The sequence below is a fragment of the Macrotis lagotis genome, chromosome X (assembly GCF_037893015.1).
Source record: "Macrotis lagotis isolate mMagLag1 chromosome X, bilby.v1.9.chrom.fasta, whole genome shotgun sequence".
NCBI classification, from domain to species: Eukaryota; Metazoa; Chordata; class Mammalia; order Peramelemorphia; family Peramelidae; genus Macrotis; species Macrotis lagotis.
Window position 1 is genome coordinate 274608862 of NC_133666.1, and position 24201 is coordinate 274633062.

Here is a 24201-nt window from a genome sequence, read left to right on the forward strand (position 1 = left end):
ATATCACTATTTCCATCAATGATTTCCAAATGATCATTCTTCAAATTTCTGGGGAATATAATCTAAGTGGTATACTTGATTCTTTAATTTGTCTTCATGCCCACATATTCAGTCAGTTGCTAAAGTACATCATTTCATGCTCCACAAAATTTTTCCATTCACCTCTTCTCACTGTATACATAGGTATCAGTTCACACCCCTCATCACTTTTCACCAGGACTATTGCAGAAAATTTCGCTGTATTTAATCTCTCTCCATTTCTCCAAACCATTCTTCACACATTTAGCAAAATGATTTTCCTATTACCTTTAGGATATAAACATAAAGTTCTCTGTGTGGCTTTTATATCCATTCACAACTTATCTTTCCAACTTTGTTATACATTATTCCTGCTCCTGTATGATGTGATCCAAACAAAAAGTTTTTTCTCTGATTCTCATGTAGGACATTACATCTATTGTCTCTGTGTCTTGGCACTCTTTTAACACTGATTCCCAGAATATACTTTACTCCCTCTTCACCTCTACCTCGGATAACCCCTCACTTTCTTCAAAATCTTACTGAAGCACTATAATAGTTAGTCTTTTTGTCAAACCTAATTCCCAGTAAGTTCTAGAATTTGCCCTCTTTCCCTTCCTTGTATTTAACTTCCTTTCATTTCTTTTGTGTTTCTTTGGCTTGATTCATTCTGAATATACTTATACAAACAAGTGCATATTGTCAATGCAAACACACCATAAGTTTCTCAAGAACAAAAAAAAGTTTCATTTTTGCTTCTATGCATATTTTAGTCCCTAGCACATAGTAGGTGCTTAATAAATAATTTTCTACCCTAGAGAGGACAAAATATTGCCTGAAACTGCAAAAACTTTGAATGATTGAATGAGCTAGGAAAAAAACCAGAATACTAAGCTGCCACTACCATGAGATGTGAGAATATTCCTTTGGTTGACCATGAAAAATAATATTCCTTTGTCTATAGCCTTAGTCTTTTTTTTTTAGGTTTTTGCAAGGCAAATGGGGTTAAGTGGCTTGCCCAAGGCCACACAGCTAGGTAATTATTAAGTGTCTGAGACCAGATTTGAACCCAGGTACTCCTGACTCCAGGGCCAGTGCTTTATCCACTGTGCCACCTAGCTGCCCCTAGCCTTAGTCTTAATTGCTAATTGCTTTTTGCTAATTGTTTCACACCTTTGGAAGTTGTACTATAGTACTGAGTAGGAAGAAAAGAAAAACAACTACACAAGTCAAATATGAAACATCAAGTCCTGATATCTGAATTTTCCCCACCAGAATAAACCTTGGCCATCCTGGGTATAATAAAGAGAATATATCCAAACACTAATATCCATCACATTTTAAGACATATCCTGCACATTAAATGAATGTTGGACTAGAATTTGACAATTATAAAAATAAAATTATATGCTCAATTGGTCATTTGATTTCAAACATAATTTAAAATATGCAAAAGTGTCCATCAATGAAGTTGCCTGTCAAAGAATGAATGGGAAAAAAACTAAATAGTTTCTTTCTACAATTTCAGAATGAAGATTAAGAGGAATCAAATAATAGCTAACTCCTTTATAATATGAGAAATCAAGCCCTCCAGGAGCACACAGTTTGATAATGATTTTTCCAAACTAAGTCCCAAAATAGAGTTATCCAACAGATCTCTTCCAGCAGGTTTGGTCAGCTCACTACTTAGCTAAGATTCATTCTGTAGGAGGTCTACACTGAGGTGTAGAAATAGAAGAAAGCAAAGAACAAAGGATATTCCTTCTAGTAAACTGAAATGTATTAATAGGTCAAATACATTTGAAAAATGTGGGTTCCTGATATTTACCCAGAGAAGCAATGGCAAATTTATTTTGCCACAATTTATTAAAGTACAAAAAGGATGGCAATAAATAGGTTTGGGTTCCTAAAATTCAGGAGCTTTAAGTAAGATTTTGAAAGAAGGAAGACATTCAAACAACCAAAACTGAATGGCATGTTTGATGTCCTAGAAGGAAATAAACAGTTGAAAGTGAGAAAAAGAAACAAATGGATTCTTTGGGGAAGAATTACAGGAAGAGGGCAGAAGGCTAGAGATTTAAGGAGTAAGCTTTTAGTTAATAAGAAAAAGTATTGAGTAAAGAACTGGAAACATGGGTTCAGGAGTGTGCTAGATGAGCCATCTTGTATCATCTGCTCTCAAGAGTCAATTGATAAAGCTTCATTGTGAGCATTTGCATCTCAGAAATTGGTAAACACAACAAATCAAGGTTTGATTTATGGTTGTGTTGATGATTTATCAGAGAGATGAAAAAATTTTAAGCAAAGAAAACCTGAAACCATATTATTTTTGCCCCCTTGGGAGTAATGGATGATAAACATTTCCCAGCATACCATTACTTGTTTTTATTATTAAATAGTTTTATTATTAAATAGTTATATGACCATGGTCAAACACTCTTTGCTTTCCCTCACCTCTAAAATTGGAATAGTATTGGAATTCCTGATCTCTAACACAGCTAGGAGTTCTAAAACTCTCCAAATCTCTACTAGGAAGGTTTTGAGGAGGTTGTTACTCACCCTAGGATTAAAGGCCAACATTTGAGGATCATTAGGATCTACCACAGATGGATATGGCTCAAAAATAACCACTTTCCTGGGGGATTCCAAGGCAGATCGACACATAGACACAAGCAGGTCTACCACCTAGAAGTATAAATAGAAACTTGTTAATTCTCAAGTTGAATCATACTTTCAACCAGCCATTTCTTTTGTATATACATATACATATACATATACATATACATATACATATACATATACATATACACATACATATACACATACACATACACATACACATACATATACATATACATATACATATGCATATGCATATGCATATGCATATGCATATATATACACAGAGATATAGAGTTCAGTAAACAGGAAAATCTTTTACTTTTTTCCCTGTTTCCCTTGTATCTGCTTATATTGAATTTTTTGAGTTAGTACAATAAAATCAAAAATTTCTGTAATATCCACAGTTACTCCTGCTGCAATGTAATATTTGAAACTGAACAAGGAGGTTAGAGGTTGGATTATTAATGCTAAATCTGTATAGAAAGCTTATGTTAGTCATAATATGATCCACATCTTAGGAGGAGGGTAGGAAGAGGCAAAAACTGTCCAAATTTAAAAATAAATTGTTGTTCAGTCATTTTTAATCATATCTAACTCTGTAGCCTCCCATTTGGAATTTTTTTGTCAAAGATACTGGAGAAGTTTGTCATTTCTTTCTCTAGTTCATTGAACAGATGATAATGATGATACTGAGGAAAACAAGATTAAAAGACTTGTCCAGGGTCACAGATAGGAAGGGTCTGAGACCACATGTGAACTCAAGGAAAGTAAGACTTCCTAAGTAAAGGCCCAGCACTCTATGAGTCACATAGCTGAATAAAAATTAATCTTCATTTTTCCTTCAAATCTCCTAACATTAATTGACAAATAGTCTGAAAAGATCAATCACAGGGCACAAGGCAATATATTTGAAGATAAAAATTTTTAAAAAACTAAAAAACTCATTGATAATGTGTTTTCTTTTGTTTTAAAGGTGAAAACTGCAGCAAATTCATGTTTGCAACTTCAAAGTAACGCAAGAAAATTTCAGCTAGTATGGAAAGAATGGTGAATTTTAAATAAGGAAAACTTCAAGCTCAGTCTCTTAGTTATTTTTTGACCTTGAGCACATTGTTTTATCTCTTTGATACTCATGTCCTAGATGAACCCTGACTTCCTTTTCCTTTGACAATTCCAAAATCCTTTGAGCAACAATTCATTCCACCATCAAAAATGTTTAATACTGATGGCAGATTGCATGCAATGATGCTAACACAATAAGCTGAGACTTAGATGGACCCGATCAAATAACCGAAACAAAAAAAAACAACAAACTACAGAGCAAATGTGACCTCAAAAAAAAAGAAAAAGAAAATGAAGAAGCTCCTTTTAAAAGATTTGAAAAAAGATTAATGTGGCCACAGTAAGCAATAGTTATAGCCTACAAATACAAAATGAAAGTATATGTGTTCACATAACATTCACGAACCTAAACTTTTTGAGATTTTAGTACAACATTCAGAATTTTAAGTTAGTTGAATCAATTAGCAAGACAATAGACATGAGATCTAAGTATAACAGATAAAGAAAGAAGAAAAGGTTTCTTTTGGGGGGGGTTGCAAGGCAATGGGGTTAAGTGGCTTGCTCAAGGCCACACAGCTAGGCCATTATTAAGGGTTTGAGGTCAGATTTGAACTCAGGTACACCTGACTCCGGGGCCAGTGCTCTATCCACTGCGCCACCTAGCTGCCCCCAAAAAGAAAAGCTTTAAAAAATATTATAATGATGTGGATGCATTTGGGTCAAGTAGATTTTTTGCTCTTTTTGATGAATTATAGTGGTTTAGAAAAATAAAATCAATTTAGATTTCAAAATTAAACGTGCAATTTGTAAATTCATAGTTTTTTCTTTTCCAAATGAATTCCTACCACTCTCAAATATAAAAAAAAAATACATCACAATCCAAAATATTTTTAGTGTTTGCCCGAAATCATTATGGATGTGAAACTAACACCACAATTTCTAAGCTGAGATTTAGGGGAGGATAAACAACTTTCCCCCCTAAAACTATAACTTTTAAAAAACAGGAAGCATGATTTTAAAATAAAAGTCAAAATCAAGTATATGTCATCATGTAAAGGTAGCAACAAAAAACAAATACACAGCAAAAAAGAATGTTTTGTTAACATTCTTACTTAATGGTGTTTTAAAATATAAAGTACCAAGAAGAGAAGAAGGGAGCAATTCTCATACTAATGTTTCATTCACTTATTAGTACATTTGAAAAAAGTCGCCTCTAATTTTATATAAATATAGATATAAAGAATCAAAATTCACATAATGAACAAAAAGAGAAAGAGGTTATTTTTATCTGCTAGTTTTATTCAGCAGCACTAAAAGAATTCCTAGAGGAAATTTTTCAGTTCTTTAAAAAACAGAAAATTTAAAATAAAAATGGAGAAGATGATATTTTTTGTCACTCAAATCGCATTCCCCACCCCCATGCACTAAAGTGTCTTAGCTCATTGTGAGTGTTTATGTTCTTGGTAGAAACCACAAAAAGAAAAATAAATAGATATGTCTTTCCTATTAGAATATTACAAACTAAGAAACCAATGTGAAAGTGTTCCTGAGGATTAGATAAAATCTTGAGTATGTACAAATGTCATGTACTGGCAAAGATTATATGTTCAATTAAATTCAGGGGTGAAAGAAACATTAACAGAATAAAAGAACTGGAAGAAACCTGGAAGAACATTTAGTTCAACCCTGTCATTTTGCAGATTTGAAAACTGAGACCAGAGATAATGGCTGACTTACTCAAGGTACCAAAGCAAGGCAAGGCCAGTTTCTCTACTTACTGTCTTTCTTTATAACACTCATGAGTTATCAAGGGATTTGCACACATTTGCGGAGGGAATACCATAAGATTCTGTGGTGTGGCTGTTTTAACAATGAAAAGGAGAAGACTTAACCAGTGTTTTAAGTGATTTAAAGACAAACACCACAAATGCAGTGTGATATGAGAGAAGACAGCTGTTACTATTTTCAAAATGTGTTAAAGCTAAAAAAAGGTAACACTTTAAAAGTTTACTGTAACTATAAAATAAAACTTTATTTTACTATAAAAGTAATTGAGTGCTTTTTTGTTTTGTTTTTTGAACAGCTTATAAATAAACATTCCGTATTTTGGGAACTTTATTTCAGGAATCAGTGAATTAAAGCAGGAAATCTTCTTGGGTCACTCATGAGAATACACAATAATCCCATGGATGATTTTTTTCTTCTTTGCTTAGGTAACCAGGAAATCGTTTATTTGAATCTTCTAGGATCTAGATATCAAATAGCAGATGCTACCCTTTCAAATGTCCTTCTAAAATGGTACAGGAAATTGGAATTTTTTTCATTCTAACTCTTTCAATAATTACTGAAGTTCTTTGTTTCTGTCTTATGATATTATTTGTTGAGTGTAGATTTGAGAAGGTGATACAATAACAATATTAGTAAATTCACAAAGGATATCTTAATTTTTCCTGTTAAAAGGGTACTTTAAGCAATATATATATATATGTATATATATATATATATATATATATATATATATATATATATCACATTTTTTTCTTCCTTTAGAGAATGGCTCATTTCATTTAATCTTGAAACTATGAAAGGCAGACTAGTTTGTCCTTTACTGTAAGGAATAAAGGAAAAAAAATATACTTTCAGTCAAAAATGTTGAGGCCCTGAACAACCTACCTTGTCCAACATTTGAACATTTAAATATGCTATTTATTCTGAAATTGTAGACTAGTACAAAAACTAATACCAAATTAAGAAAATAATTAGCATCATGTATCCCTACCTGAGCCCCAGTTGCAATTTCGTCAGCAGCTTCATTCATTACTCCGAGAGTTTGGAAAGCAAATACACATAGCTCACGTTCACACACAGTAGGCTACAAAATAGAACATAATATTAAAAAATTATAATATTTTTGATTTTTTTTGAAGAGTAAAGCTCATTTTACTCTCACCCACAAAATGTAAGATATAAACTTCTATAGTTTTACATTTCTTTAAATTCTTAATTTAATTTCTTTTATTTTTGCTATGACTTTATTGAACTTATACTTTGATTTTGTGAATATGCAACTAAACACTAACTACTAATATTTTTACTACATAATAGAGAAATGAACATAAATGAAATTTTAACATTCTTAATTTGACAAAATGAACTGATTTTATCAGTAAATTAAAAAAGAAAAACTAATATATATCACTACTTTCTAAAACACTTTGACTTCCTTGGGTTATTTTTTTTTCATTCGTGGTATTATGCAAAAATCCAACCAGTGAGGGCAAAAGAAAATTTCACCTATTTTTAATCTAAAAAGAAAAAGAAACCCACCAAATGTAGGGGCTTCTTTATTTTTTATTAGAGTGCCATCTCAAAGAAAGCAACTTTATTTGCAAAGAATGGGCATGAACTCAATCACTTTTTATATCACTTGTGAAAGCAAAATGATTTTGCTGCAACAAATTTTGACTTCAATAACCTCCTGAAATCTACAGCATTGAAATATTCACTTTGCTATTACTTTGGAAGAACGATCATCTTTCAAGCCTAATACAGTGTCATGCATGTGATTTATCTCATCCCCTAAGTTACATTGCATTAGGCAGCAGATGAAGCCTGACATAATCCAATTCCCTGAGCCACTGCACCCAAGACAAAAGGCATTAGTTTTTGCCAATGTTCTTATGCTTGTTTCAGAGGATGACTTACTCATTCACTTAAACAGTGGGAAATATGGAACATTCCTATCCTCAGTTCTAACTCACCAATTATCAAGATTCTGGGCTTTCTTTCAATCTAAAGCTTTAAAAAAAATAATATGTCTTCTGGAGCTATGCTTTGGTTAATATAAGAAGTTTCAGAGGGAAAAAACATACTTAAAATTAAGTGAAGGGACTAAATTCTTCATCTACACACAAGAAATATTTTCAATCTAAAGAGAATCACCATTTAAATGTTTCAACATACTCAAAGCCAGTAGGTAGCACTATTCCCCTACCTTCTTTTTATCATCAACCACCATCTTATCTTTTCTCCTTCCTAACTTAATATGAACACTTTCCAATCCACCCATCTATTTAATCAATGACAGTAACTTCATTTTTTTCTCTTTTTCTTAATTTACTAGGACCTACTTTAGACTATATAAAGAAACATAAATAATCAGAAGATAGACCCTGAAAATCTTGAGATGTATTTTTTAAAATTTTGATTGGATGCCTTAACCAATTTTTATAAAAATATATGAAATATATATATATATTTCATTCATTATTAAAATGTATTTCAATGTATAAATTTTAAAAGCTTAGAGCAGCCATGAAACCCAGACTTTTCCATTTTACTCCAATCATAAGTATCCATTGTTATCTAATTTCAGGAGACCTTTATCTTCCTCATGTTGGTCAAAGTCTACTTGAGTTTATTTAGACAATAAATGATTTCCGAAACAAATTTTTTTTCTCTTTTACTCCCTTAGCAGATAATATTGTTTCATTCTTTTAAGTCAAACTCAATTGTTAATTTCCTTTCCTTTGACTTTTCTTCACTGTTCCATATTTTAAAATCTGCTCCTTGTAGTATGTTTTATTCTGTATTTATTAATTCTTTAATCTTTTTAATTTTTAAAAAGTGGAAATAAAAAGGAAATAATATGAACATGCCCACATTACAAAGTAGAAAAAGAAGATATGAAACTGTATTATCTATAGCTTGTTTTTCCAAAAAGCATACTGTACCTGCCTTCTCTTTCTTCTTTATTGATCAACATATATATATTTATGATGAAGAAATAGATACTGTTTCTGTAGCACAATTGAATGTCCTTTCATTGCAGGACCCAATGGGGAAGAACCTAGGCTCTGAGATGAGAGAGCACTTTCCAAACATTTGAAGTAATAGAGCACACAGAAAAAATATTGGTCCAGTAAATCTCTTCTTTAATATTTTTTCCAGTTCTAGTAATTAAAATTACCTTCTGTGCATATTTTATTTTGAAGACATTTTAGTTTATATATATATATATATGTAAAGAAATAAGTAACCATAATTAGTATTCTTTTTCTATACATAATGGTACTTGCAAACTCTTTCCAAAAGAAATACCAGTCTTCTTTTAATTTTAGTATTTGTTTCCACATTTTTAACTTATAATGATCATTCTAACTCAAGAACTGTGTTCTTTTAGGATACCATGCACAGGAGGTGGGACTGATGTTTAATAGTTTGCAATAAAAAGGATCAATACAAGTAATTCTAAAAATATATCTATTATAATAAGAAAATAAATTAATACTTGAGATTTCAAAGTAAACATGGTCTTGTGTGTTTGCTGGACTTTCCTTCTATTTCTCTTCTTTGATTTTGTCCAAATGTGTCAGGGACCCTTTTTTCCTACTTTTCCTCTTTTTTTTTTAAACTTACTTCTCCTTAAGAGAAGCTCTGAAATAATATTATCTAGCATGTAAATAGTGGTGGGGTTTTTTTGGTTTGGGGTAGGGCTTTTTTTCAAGACAATGGGGTTAAGTGATTTGCCCAAGGTCTTACAGAGAAGTAATTATTAAGTGCCAAAGGACATACTTGAATTCGAGTCCTCCTGACTCCAGTGTCAGTGCACTGTGCCACCTAGACGCCCATATTTAAATAGTTTTTTAAGGTTTACAAAGTTCTTGACCTATGCTATCTCACTGAATCAACCCTAAAACTCTATTAGGTAGGTTCTATTATTAATTATTCCCTCTAATAATTAAGAAAACTGGAGCTTAAAGAGGTCACACAATTATTAAACATCTGAGGTAGGTTTTGCACTTTTTTTGCTCTAGGTCTGGTGTTCTTTCCACCATATCACCCAGAGGTCTCATACCTCTTAACATCATAGTAAGATGGCAAGGACTGGAATGAATCTTAGATACTGCCATTTTTTCAAACAGGACCAGAAAGATTGATTATGCTGTGATCAGAAAGGAAGTAGGAGACCCTGGATTAAAACCCAAATGCTCCAACACAACATATCTTTTTCTAATGCATCATGATCCCTGAATTTTTTTGAACTAGCACCTGAACATTTTTTTTACAATATGTTCTTGCTATCCTTTAAATGTGTCATTAATTCTGATCCATGGATGCTTTGGATATTTAATTAATTATCAATTCAATACAAAGGAGATTCTCTAATGTAAAACACATTGCATTTCTTATTTATAGAGACTAATCTGTAAACAACTAACTAATCAAGATCTGGATTGTGTACATTTGTGGGAAGGTAGCTGTAGTCTTATTTGACTGGCATATTAACATGATATTGTTCATTAACTTCAATTCATTATGAGCAGTTCAAAGTTACAACACAAGATGGCACCCTAGTAGAAATTTCTCAATTTAAACATTAATTTTAGATGGTGAGTACTAGATATCTCTTTGAGGATAATCTGGGAAGTTCTTTGGGACTAATGTTCCTCACTAAACCATTGCAATTAATTTCATAGATTTCGCTCTGCCTTCCCCCTCTTCGAACTTTGATTATTTCTAGAGAAACCACAGAAATTATTGAAAAGAGGGCAGTTACTTTAATGGTCATTACAGACAAACCAAATATGCAAATTACACATTTTATTACACAAAATTTAATACAAAGCTTAAGTCTCATATGCAATTTTGTAAATTATTCATTAATTCATTTTAAAACTTTGCAATAAAGCAATTACATTATCTTGCCATTTCTGAAATATTCTATCCTTAGTGTTTTATCATTAAAGTATTTGACCTTGCCTTCCAAAAGATTCAAGACTGAGATTCACAAACTCTAATTAATACGTTTCTTTTTACCGTGGAGGTTCCTCCTGACTACACACTAAATGTATAATGAAATAACTTAATCACAAAAGAGAGATTTAAATATATATATATATATATATATATATATATATATATATATATATATATATATATATATATATATATATATCTGTAGGCAAAAACCTTTGAAATGAAGGAGTTTTCTTAGGATAAGATCATAAATTTATCAAGATCAAAGGTAACCCAAACATTTTAATATTACAGATAAGAAAGCTGAAGACTTGAGATCCTTTAAAAGTTGTCCAGTATTTGTGAGACAGGTCTTCAATCATATCTTCTTGTCTCCACACGTCCTGGGCTTTATCAAGTTTATTAAGCTTAGTCTCATTTTAGCCAGAATTTAATACTTATCCTACCCACGGCCAACGCTATGCACTTGAACAATACTAGGCACGGATACAAATCATTGGATTTTGTTCTGGATATTTCATATTAATTTTTCAGTGACCATGGTTTTTGTTGTTGTTTTCCCCTCTTTCCTTCATCTAATAGAATATAAGTTATATAGCTAGAATATAAGCTATAGGGCAGCTAAATGGTCCAGTGGTTAGAGTACTGGCCTTGGAGTTAGGAGGATGAGAATTTGAATCCAGCCTCAGACACTTGACAGTAACCGTGTACCTTGGGCAAGTCACTTAACCTTAGTTGCCTTATCTCCAGGCTCATCTTGAGTTATCCTGATTCATATTTGGCCACTGGACCCAGATGGCTCTGGAGGAGAAAGTGAGGCTGGTGATTTGGCACAGCACCTCCTCACTCAATTCCATTTCAATTGCTTGTCATGGCATCACCTCCCTAATGTCATGGTCTTCTTCAGTAAATGAAGGACTAACATCAGGCTATAAGCTTCTGTAGAAAAGAGACTAATTTTTTGTTTTCTATCTTCAACAACTGATGAATACCTAAAATGTAGGTGGATCATAAAAATGTTTATTTAAGTGAAATGAAATAAGCATGATTTTAAAAAAGCAGTTTTTTCAAAATCATCTCTTTGAAAAGGAAGCAAATTACATATAACTTTACCCAGAATTTCATATGCCTTCTACAGAACTGCTGAACTCAGTTTAGATGGAAACAACCACTTTAATTTGTGTGTGTTTATGTGTGTGTGTGTGTGTGTGTATGATGCATCCTTCTGTATATAGTTATGGCTTAGCATTACTTTTTTTAAAAAATCTTTATCAGATGGGCAGCTAGGTGGTACACTGGATAGAGCACCAGCCCTGGAGTCAGGAGTAACTGAGTTCAAATCAGTCCTTGGACACTTAATAATTGCCTAGCTATGTGACCTTGAGCAAGTCACTTAAGCCCATTGTCTTAAATAAATAAATAAAATACATCGAAAACATTATTTTTAATCACGTGAAGTTTAACACAGCTCTGATGGAGACAATAAAAAATAGATGAAAAGACCAACAGAAGACAAATATGAGAACTGACAGCTTGTTTTAATGTTGCAAGTGGGGTAATGCAAAGAACATTAAAATTGGAATTCCAATCCAACATAATTAGAACCAAGATTTTAAAATATTGTACTTATATGCCCATAAAAGCATAGTTACTACAGTCTTTCCCCCCCATACCAACTAGCCTAGTTTTTAAAGTATAAAAGCACATCTATAAAATGTTATTCTTTAAAATAAACATAATAGTGGAATTCTATTATATGTCTTTATAAATCATAGTGGCTGATATTGATCTCATGCCTTAATATTTACAAAGCAAATTACAGAGGCTCTATCTTTGCTTTAAAAGATATGAATTTTCATAATTTGATATTCTTTTCTGGGCTTCCCTTTCTCATGGGGTCACATGGAGTTTTAAAATTGAAGCTTAAGTATAAGCTATAAGATGATGAGGAAGCAATAGACCTTGGCTAGTGAGATGATTCTCAAGACAGGTAAATATTATTAACAGACAAAAGAAACTTCACTCTTTTCTGAAGAGAAATATCAGGTACTTGGTAATAGGAATTTATATATTGTGAGGGACATACTGAGAGTTCTTTTGGAAATTGCTTGGCTCACATGCAGTTTTTCTAGATAGACACTGATCACTCTCCTATGATCAGATGAAAAGCTGAATCTGTAAAAAACTTGGCAAAAAAGAATGATGCTCCTGTTGGAGGTCAGTCAATCATGGAATTGGTAAAGATTTATCAACCACCTAATAAACGTCAAGAAAACTGCCAACACTAAAAATATAAAAGGGGCTCAAAAGAGAGTGCAGGCTCTCAAGGAACTTATAATTTAATAGTCAAAACCATCTATAGAACAAATAAGGGAATTAAGATAATGATGAATGGCAGGTCATAGCACAGAATTTTATGAGCTACATGCACCTTATCAAAACAATAGCAAAAGACACTAAAAAATTCATCAAGAAAATAAACTTAACAATTCACTCTTGTGCATGAGTTCTAAACCTGATTTTCTTGGCTGGATGAATATAACATGTATCACTGATGTAGGAACAAGAAAACTAATTCTTGAAGTTATTTACATAATGGCTAGTCTCTAGAGTCCTGCCACACCTCCCCCCCACCCCTATGTATATAATGATGTGTTTTTTGCTTCTGAGAATCTTGGGACTATAAATGCAATTCTTTCTATGAGAAACAGAAATTAATTAATAGGCTATATTACAGGATATATATAATAGCTACCCTATTAATTAATAGGATATATGCAAGGATACAGACACCTATAGCATTATCCCCTCTCTAAAAGTCTTGAGTGTATTAGAAGTTTATATCTCATCCCTTCCTCTTTAGAACAGATAGCATTTCATAGAGAAGAGTTCAAATTGGCTACAGGTCGGGGAAAGAGAGGGGTGGAATTAGAAAAAAACAAACATAACTATTGATTAAAAGCCTTTGATTCTTTACTAATTAGAGTGAACCAAAATCATTCTCTCTTCAATTGCCAGACCACTGGAATATATTGCAATCAACTGTTCTTTTCTTTTTCTATCACCTCTTAAAAAAACCAAGAAGTTTTCACTCTCTTTTCCCAATAATATTCTCATATATAATTTCTCCATCTGAATTCATATTGTCCCATAGCACTTGATATCACAATAAAGATCCTCTATATCTCTCTCTTGTCAGCTTACCTTGAGTAAATGTATGTTCCAATCTCAGATTCTGTCATCATGGTCTTTCAATCATGGTAGATTCCCAAGCATCAATCTAAAGGATAGTGCCTTCTCTTCACTAGGTAATAGAACTTCCAGAAAAGGTGAGATATCTCTGATTTTAAATATGTATGTATATATATATATATATATATATATATATATATATACACAGAAATATAAATTATATACATATATGTATATAAAATCAGAGATGTTACCAACATAAAAAAGGGAAAGGTGGAAAACTGGTGTTCAGAGTATAACAGAATCTAATGTCCACTTTCATTCAAATGTAAATATTCTTTAGCAAATTTATTCTGGAGAAAAAACAACTGTGAGTGGATTTCCTTTTCCTTTTTTTATTGTGCATGAAAGTTTGCCACATAATCACTCTTTTGGAGAGGCATTTGCAATCAGACAAAGGAAATGAAATGCTAGGAGAAATTGGTCAAATCTTCTGTGTTTTAAAATTCCCTAAAATCATCAAATCTCTATTCTGATCACTGCAGTGAGTAACAAAATATAAAGTTTGACACCACCAATGTGAGGCCACCAGTCTAGATGTGGAAAATTGAAATGAGAACAAGGAGCTATTTTCTTAGTCATGCAGTCTAACTGATGGAAGGGGAAGATTGGAAGGCTTTGTTACCCACCCCTTCAAGACTTTGGGAGCATAAAACCAAAGATTTTCATCTCAACTTCTCTTCAGCTCTTTCTAATTCAACTTTTCTTTCTCCTACAACATTGAAGAAAGACATAAATACAGTGATAGATGATAGAAAGATAGATGACAGGCAGATAATCTTCCCAATTACTCCAAATCATTCGTATTTGCCATTTTTGTGGCAAAATAAAATTCTGTTTCATTCCTCTGCCAAAATTTGTTTAGCCACTTCCAAATATTTGGCTTCTCTTTCTTTTTCCTACAACAAATCGTGCTTCTATGAAAATTATTATATATATGGGTCATTTACCTCCACATATTAAATAGTAGGGAACACAACAAAGACCACTGGGGAGCATTTTTCCTGATACCTCTTTCCCAATCTGGCCATTCACTTCGTTCCTAAATCATGCAGTTGTATTATTTTATAGCCTGTATCTCTACATATTTTTACAAGAATATTATGAGATATTTTATCAAATGAGTTAAAAAAATTTTAAACTATAGCTACAGCAGCTCTGCTAATATTGCAAAACTCTTAGAAAAGGAAATGAGGCTAATTTGGCATGTAGTCTTGAAACCTAGTTGCCTCTTTCAAATTCCTTGTTTCCTTTCCTATATATGTCCTAATCATTTAATTAAGCATTATAGAATTTCTCCAGGAATCAAAGTCTAATTCACTTATCTGTAATTTATAAAATCTGTTTTCCCGTCCTTTTTTCTTTTTTTAAAATAAAATCAAAAAATTTAGGAAATAAAGTAATTATGAATACTTTCCTAATATGCCTCAATGACTTTTAAGCCAGTTAATTAATTACAACAGGTGAATTGGTAATCCAAATTGAGTTCATTTGGATTTACAATATTTCAAAGTCTCAATGAGGCCCTTGAAATATTATCCTATGTTAAACATTAATAATACTACAGATATTTGGGGAAAACATTAGCAACTAAGCCCAAAAGATTGTCTTGTATAGTTTTCTTCTCTAGTAGTAAATAAAGTGATCAGTTTATTCAGAACAAAAATTCAGAAATGAAACCCTGGGCAAATCATTTAATCTCTTAGTTTCAGTTTCCCCTTTTGTAAAGTGAAAATAATAATAGCAAATATATCATTGAATTACTGTGAAAATAAAATAAGATAATATATTTAAACCCCTTGAAACTATAAAAATAATTTATAATATTATTATTATTTCTATTATTTGAAGATAAGAAATTAGAGAGATAATATAATATTCCACACGAGAAGATATATAATGTGGTAATAGTTAACACACCATTATACTGCTTAAGTCTACCTAAGTATCAGATATCACAACACCAATTCACACTTTTCAATAATAAATTAAACTCATGATTATACATGTATAACCTATGTCAGATTACTTGTTATCATTCAGTGGGGAAAGGGAAGGATGAGAGGAAAAAAAACTTTCCAAAATAAATGTTGAAAATTATCTCTACATATAATTAGAAAATAAATTCCAAAAAATAATAAATTAGACTTAAACTTACATAGAATTTTTTTAGTTTTTTTTTGCAAGGCTATGGGGTTAAGTGGCTTGCCCAAGGCCACACAGTTAGGTAATTATTAAGTGTCTGAGGCTGTATTTGAACTCAGGTACTCCTGACTCCAGGGCCTGTGCTCTATCCACTGTACCACCTGGCCGCCCCTTATGTAGCACTTTAAATAAGAATTCGGTTACAAAGCAAATTCTGAGAAAGGCCTCCAAAATATGACAAAAACAATGGAAATATTAATCAAAGAATTATGATTTCATGGGGCCAAAGGGGGAATCTTTAAAACTATTATTATAAAGTTGAACTAAATAAGAAAAATAAATTAAATTTCTGGAGAGTTATTTGAAGCAACTTAGAGTGTCCTATCTAATGTGAAAGGAAATAATTAGTACATAGGACAAGAAAGCATGTGTTGAAAGTAAAAAAAAAAAACCTAGATTCTTAGAACAAATCCACCAATTTAAAAAATTTGATCTTTAAGAAAGAATTATGAGAGCTCAATCAAATAAACTTTCATCACATACAACCTAAGTTCACATTTGTTATTGATCTTTTTTTAGACCTGACTCATCAGCTATAAGTAGAGTTCAATAAACAGTGTACAAGTATTAAGTTTACTTTGATAGTCATTTTAAAAAATATGGCTGACATTGAAAAATTTTTTCAAATATTATATATTTACATATAGAAAAATTTATATTTAAATGAATATGTCTATTTAGTTATATATATATATATATATATATATATATATATATATATATATATATACACACACATCTTTTATCCTCACACACACACACTCACCTGTGTTAGATGTACATATACCTATGTCAAGAAAATCTTTGCAAAATTTCACCTAACCTAAAAATCTGGTTTTGCTTTTGCAAATCATACTGCTAGAAAAAAGTTCACCTTTATCATTCTTTCTTTCTTTCTTTTTTTTTGCAAGGCAATGGGGGTTAAGTGGCTTGCCCAAGGCCACACAGCTAGGTAATAATTAAGTGTCTGAGGTCGGTTTTGCATTCAGGTCCTCCTGACTCTAGGACCAGTGTTCTATACACTGCCCCAGCTAACTGCCCCAAACTTTATCATTCTTAATGTAAAAAGAGGCTCAGTTGTAGAAAGAGTTTAATCTAACTTTTTAGATTGAAGACACTGAAACCCAGAGTAGGTAGACTTCCCTAGGCTCAAAAAGCTAGTAAATGTCTGAAGTAAAATTCTGAAATAATTTGGTTATCGTTGGCATTAGTAGTGATAAATGACTGGTATGAGTTACAGTGGACAGAAGAAATTAAGTCATAAAATAATATTCAATTAACCTAAAAGATCTGTATTCTTATCCAAGTGGATACTGCCTCAAAAATATAACTTTTTTGTTATTTCCAATTTTTTATAATTTTTGCCCATATCCAAGGAAAAATATGGAATTGAGGTCTATCCAATGGATTGAATGCTACCTTGTAGAAAAATAAAAATTAGCATTGAATAAGAATCTTGTTGGGTTATCTCTTATTCTCCCAATTTGCCTACTTGTTATATTTCTGTGATGATAGTCATATAAACATCTTAGAAAAGACTAATATATTGGCAATCAAGTACTTTATACTCACTTAGAAGACATTTGAAACTGTTTATTATAATCATTAAGTGAGTAAAAAATCTCAACACATTTCATTGGTACCAGAGCTTTGTATGGCCTATTCTCTTTTAATTCTTCCCCCTACAAAGAAAGAAACATTTTTGAAGGATATTCTGTTCCTTTATTGTTCCTCCCCAAGTTTCAACCAAATAACAATGCCCTAAAATGGAAAAAAAAGAGCTCTGAAATTTCTGCATAGGTGCTAGGTTACATGTCAATTGTAATATAAATTGAAAATATGTGTGAAAACTTTAAAATTACTTTTACAATTTTGTGGTCATCATGGAAAAACCTAAGCTTATTCGGTAGATGAACAAAAATCTATTTTCCACATTTCAGGAAAGTGCTCAAAGTGAGGGTTGATAAAACAGAAACTCAGAGTGTTTAGTTAAGTATTGGAATCTTTAGAGGATGAAAAGAAAACAAAAGTTAAGAAACAGAAAGTGATCAGCAGTTTGGTTCCAGGAACAGGTCTATTTCTGGGAAAAGAAAATAGCACCTGGAAGAAAACTCCCCCCCCCCCCCCCCCGCCCCCACCATAATGCTTCTTCTGGTTGATTTTCAGAAAGACTGAGTCTCATGCTTATCTGGAGTAAAAACTGGTTTTCTATATTCCATAGCCTCAAGCTAGAGTTAAAATTTGTACAGTCAAGATCCTACCAGACTGACATGCATTTCTCTGGAGAATACTCCAAATATGGAATATGTCATTATTTGGTGATTCTTCCTTAACAGGAATTACTGTACGGTTGGAGAAGGGACAGGACCCAAGTTACAGGAGGATTTCTGTCTGAATGACATAATTAGGATATAATAACTCTTGTATGTATATTGAAAGTTTGGAGTACTGACTTGGGTGGGGGGAAAGGGGAGAGATATGCCCTACTATCAAATCGATATAATCAATAAATTTGTTTATTGTGACACCCACTCTAATTCTAAATCCTTTCCCTGTTCCAGAACCGTAAGCACCCAGTTAACCTAAAAGCCTCAAAAATTAGAAATAACATCAGAGAAGAGACAGGATGACAGTTCAGAAACTAAAAGAAAAATAGATCCCCTCAGATACAGCTAGAGTCTAGAGTGTTTGTGAAGAAAGTCAAAGATTTATTTCACATCAGAGATTTTAATCTTCAACTAGGTGATGAAATTTCATTTGCTTGTCAAGTAATAAACCTCAAAAGAATATACCACCAACACAACATTTTCCAGTATTTTAAAAGAAGCCTCAAACTAATTTATCAATCTTGTCATCTGAGATTGCAAATTAAAAAGCAGCAACTGAATAGTGCCAAACAGATAAAGCACCTATATCTCACATATTTTGATTCTAGAAGGTCACCTCTTTAAGAGAGCTTATTTTGATTTACTGTAGAATTCTTTGTGACTTTTCTAGTCATATTACTTGTTCCAGATCCAAGTCAATTTTGTGAAATTTAGGAAGTCAGACTAGGACCCTCCAACCCCCGCCCATTTCCAAATAGTTCAATAAATAATCAGTGGGCAATTTAACAGCATTGAAAATTAATACAAAGTGGCTGAGACACCAATTTCTATCCAAAGCAAGCTACAGCCTGAACTCTAGGACAAGAGACAGAGAGAGATATAATCAACAGCAAGCACATATGCAGGTGTAAAAAAATATATTCATATAGATAGATGTATAGATAGATACATAAAGAACAGGAATGTGTAGTCAGGGGAGACAGAGGTAGAGCCTCCCTGACATCATAAAAAGTAAAAAAAGTAATGATAAAATAAAATAAATATTAATACTTATTCACTGATTTATGTGATATGTTCTGTATGATTACAGGCATTTTCATAGATAAGAGCGACTGAATTATGGGGATGTGAGGAGAGGCAGCAGTGAGCTGTCCCTCATCTTAGCTTGAGCAATCCCTTGAGAAATGAATTGAGTGTGCACAATACAATAAATGTGTGCCTGTTGCTTTTTCTCTCGAGGTCATCAGTGTAATTAAAGTTTTTATTGCATATGTCCATTTTCCACAGCATGGATAATGCAACTCACATATGTGAATAAGATATTTAGTATTGCTAATCTTGACTATAGCTTATAAAAACAGGCGATGTATTCAGTACATTTGCCTCATGTAAGGGGACATGCATGTACTACTTTTATTAGGCTCATACAGTACAAATTATGACTCTGATTCTCAGTCATGGACCCCACTGCACTAATAGATATAAAAACAAAAAAGCAATAAATGTGTGCATATAGGTATTTTCCATAATAGATTATAAAGTCAATGGGTAAAAATCTAGAGCAAGATAGTCATAAGTTGTCCCAAAAGTCTAAATGATAATTTTTAACTTTGATAACTTCAGAGGTAAAAATTGTACAACTTATGAAAAAATTTAGGTAATATGCATATAAAAATGATATTTCTTAGTTAAAATTCCATATAACCAGTCTCTTGTAATATAGGCAATTATTGGATTTGATTAAAACTTTAATCAATAACTGCTAACTACATTTTGTCATTCTAGCATTAAGGTCACAGAAAGAAAGGAATTTGCATATACATACATGTATATATATAACAGTTTTAACAATAATTCACAAGAAAAAAGTCAAATGAAGATAGCTCCAGGTAACCAAGATGACTAAGCAAAAAAGATCTCTTCTACTGGTCCACCAGACTGAGAAAGTTTCATTCAGAAATTGTCCATATATGTAATGCTTAATAACAGCATACCATGTTTGGTTAAAATAAACTGGCAAAATGATTTTAACTTTAACTTTAGCTTTACTAAAGTTGTAACTTTAACTTTAGCTTTACTAATATTTTCTAATTAGATTTTTAAAAATAAATTCCTAGCATGCAAGCTTATGAATTATTAAAGATTAAACTAATACATTTAGGACACATTTTAAATATTAATGTCCTATAATGAAGATTTACATGTTACATACAAATATATACTTCATTACAAAATGTTTTTGTATTACTCACAGTCCTCCTTTTAAATGCAAATATCTCTTATTTAGCCCCCTTATTATATTTCCACCATAGTAATCATCACAGTAAAATTTTGAAATTTCTAGATTTTGGCAAAAAAAATTACAAGTTAAATTCATATGAAATGACATGCTTCTATTATCCTTACAATAAGTGGTTGCCATAAGAAACTTTAAGCAATACATTAATGAAAAAAATAAAATATTCAAAGCATGAATTCTTTTATACTCAGCATTCTTTTTACCAGAGATGACTACAACAAACACCGAAATGTACTGTGGGAAGGATCATAAAAAGGTTACATTAGACAATATATCTGCCCTCATGGAAGAGAATAAGGAACAAACAGAGGTAGCAAAAAGACACATTCTAACGCTAATATACGTAAGGGAAGGATAGTAAAGGTCCAGAAAGAGACCAATCAATTCCTTCTCTGAATGCAGCTAAATAAGTCCCTAAGAAGAGATAACTTTACATACAATATTCACCTAACAATTACAAATATAATACATTGTGATGAATCATACACATTTGTCTTAAGCTAATCCTTGGGTTTTTGAACTTTCTATTTTATTTCTTTTCAATTAAATGATGAATTTATTGGGGTCATGGCTCATACATATTGTATCCTTCACACTATTTAGGACAGGTGTTTTTAAAATGGGATTCCTTACCTTGGCTTAAAAAAATATATATGTTCATTTCTTTTCTCTCACTCTATTATTTTGCTTGAAGATCTCATCAGTTTCCATGGATTTAATTATTTAATCTATGCTGATGATTCTCAAATCTATCTATCCTGTTTTATCCTTTCTACCTGATCACCAAACACATCTCCAACTGCCTTTCAGACATCAAGCTAAATGTCCAGTAAATATCTTAAATTCAACATGAATAAAACTGAACTCATAATCTTTTCCCGTAAAACTCTCTCCTACTTCTAATTTTACTATTCCTGCTGAAGATACCATCAACCTCCTAGTTCCTCAGATTCATAACCTAGGTATCATGAGTACCTAGGTTATGATCATTCTCAACTTGTCATTTTCTGTCACAACTATATTTAAACTATTTCTATAACTTTCTTGAATATTACTTTGTCTGTTATCTCATATTGGCAACAACTTTGTGTAATCCCTGAACATATCATTATTAGACTATTAGAATGGTCTTCTAGATGGATCTACCTGTCCTCAAGTTTCTTCTCACTCAAATCCATCCTTGATTCAGCAGTGAAGTGATTTCCCTAAAGCACAGATATAGCCATGTCACTCACACATTTACCCCCCAAAACACCAATAAATAAATTCCAGTTTTTCCCAATTGCTTCCAGGATCACAGAAAATTCCACTTGGTATTTAAAGTCCTCTATGATATACCCTACTTGTTCCAGTCTTTTTTTATATACCCCTTTCCCCACAATTTACTCTTTGATACAATGATGCTGATGTTTTTGTTTTTTTTTCCCCTTGAACATTTTTTAGACCCAGGAATTTTCCAAGACTTCAATGTTCTCTCTCCCCCTCATCCCTGAAATTATGCCTTCCTACAAGAAGCTCTTTTCAAACACTCAATTCTAGTATCTTCCCTCTGTTAATCATTTCCTCTTTCCTACATATAGCTGTGTGTACATATTTATAGTTGCCTCCATCCTCCAACCCATTAGACTGGGAGTTAATTGAGGGGAGAGTCTGTGTTTTGCTTATGGATTTTGTTTATTGACTTCCTGATTTGCTTAGTAGTGCTTACTGACATATTAACTTATGAAAATGATAGAGAAAGATATAGATATATAATATCAAAATAGCATAGCTACTCATCAGAACATTATAGAGGATAAAAAGTAAAATTATTCTCCCAAATGTTATCACAAAATAGCATTTGTGGCTTTCATGTTTGAAAATACTGAGCACTAGTAGTATCTGGTAGATAACCAAAATGCTAGTAATTTATCAATACTCTAATCTCTGTCCTCAATTTACACATCCCTTTAGCCCTTTCTTTATATCCTAAGTTTTGGTGTTTTTGGGAAATTACTTTTGTGTTAAATCCAAAAAGAATGTTTTTATTATATCTAATCTGTCCTCTGTTGGGTATTGAGATGGAATTTTTAGGTCATTACCATTCTCTGTAGAATAGATAACATATAAATGAGAATATATGCTGATCATATACTAAAAGAAATCATCTTTATCCTAACCTATTTTCATATGTTTATTCAATTAAGACTAAGATTTCCAGAAATTAGAACTTACCCTTAACATGGGGCCATTTTGAAATACATGGGGTTCATCACATACTACACAGTGTTCATTTAGTACGGGTATCCGCTGCTCGGCAAACACAATTGTCTAAGGATAATAGAAATGAAAGTAATAAGTTCTATTCACAAATGATTACAAAGAGCAAGTATAGAGCTAAAATACCAATAATACATGGAATATTCTATCATACCTGTATAAGAAATCCTCGGTCTTGTACTGGAATGCATTTTGCATTATAATTTGGCTATAAGGAGAAACAAGAAAGAGCATGTTGAAGAAAACAGTATCAATGAAAAAACTCAAAGTTTTCTTGAAAATTATTAAACTGAAGATAGTTTTTTAATGCTTTCATAAATTAGAGCTTTAATTTCATTTTAATTCAAAATCACAAAAATAACACTGATATTTACTCATTAATTCTCTTTTACCAATTCTTCATTGTCTCTGCCATCACTTGTTCTCATTTCCCAAATAAAAAAACTTGCTAAGTTTCCAAATATCTTCTAATGAGAAGAGTAGCATAATGATTTGTCTCTCTTATTATGGAATTCCAAATCAACTTCTCTCTAGTTAGAAGACTATAACTAGACATCTTGCTCCACACTATTTGTTAAAATTCTCATTGAAATCTATGAATCTGCTTATAAAAAACAGATTGTGGAGATGCTGAAAATGGCATAACTGTTCTCTGAATATTGTCTTTCACACCCCCTTCCCTTCTGTGTCTCTGAAAATATCTTACTTATATATGAAAAAGGATTATTGTTGACTATCTCCAAAATAACTTTGCCCATCTCACCCCAAACACATTTTCATAAAATTCATCTTTTAAGAACATTGACATAAACTATATAATGGACAGAATGAAGTTTTCATAAAATAAACAAGAATTAAACACTGCTTTTTATTTTTAAAGTAGAAATGTTCACAGTACATTATAAAACTACTGGAAAACAAGTAACTAAAAACAAGTTTTCTCTCTTTTTCATTAGGAACATATTCTGGGGTTTCTAGTTTCTAATGTTACTTATAAAAGGGTTTCACAGTATCTGAAACTGTCTTTCCTAAAGGAGATTATAATGATATCAACAACGAATGTTAAATCAAACATTTTCAACAGGATACCAATTTAAATGTGATAGTAAGAGAAATGGGTTTTATATCATTTTTTTTGTTTTAGTCATAGATGACTCTTCATGAGCACATGTGGAGTTTTCTTGGCAAAGAAAGTGGAGTGGTTTGCCATTTCCTTCTCTATCTTCTTCTATAAAGGAGGAACCTGAGGCAAAAAAAGGTTAAGTGCCTTTGCCCAGGATTACACAGCTACTAAGTATCTGAAGTTAGATTCGAATTCAGAAAGATGAGTCATTCAGACTTCAAGACTGGCATTTTACTGCATCTAGCTATTTCTTTAAAATTACCATCCACTAACTC

The 24201-nt window shown here is 31.9% G+C and overlaps 1 protein-coding gene across 1 annotated transcript in view; it reads right to left on the minus strand.

The window, feature by feature from the left end:
• The window catches only part of PARP8 (poly(ADP-ribose) polymerase family member 8), a 234471-nt gene that overhangs the window by 39716 nt on the left and 170554 nt on the right, over positions 1 to 24201 (minus strand). Inside the window, exons 13-16 of the mRNA XM_074206602.1 lie at positions 22958 to 23011; positions 22759 to 22854; positions 6482 to 6574; positions 2578 to 2703 (exon numbers count right to left, since the gene is read on the minus strand). Coding sequence (XP_074062703.1) covers positions 2578 to 2703; positions 6482 to 6574; positions 22759 to 22854; positions 22958 to 23011 — 369 coding nt within the window. The remainder of the gene's footprint in view (positions 1 to 2577; positions 2704 to 6481; positions 6575 to 22758; positions 22855 to 22957; positions 23012 to 24201) is intronic.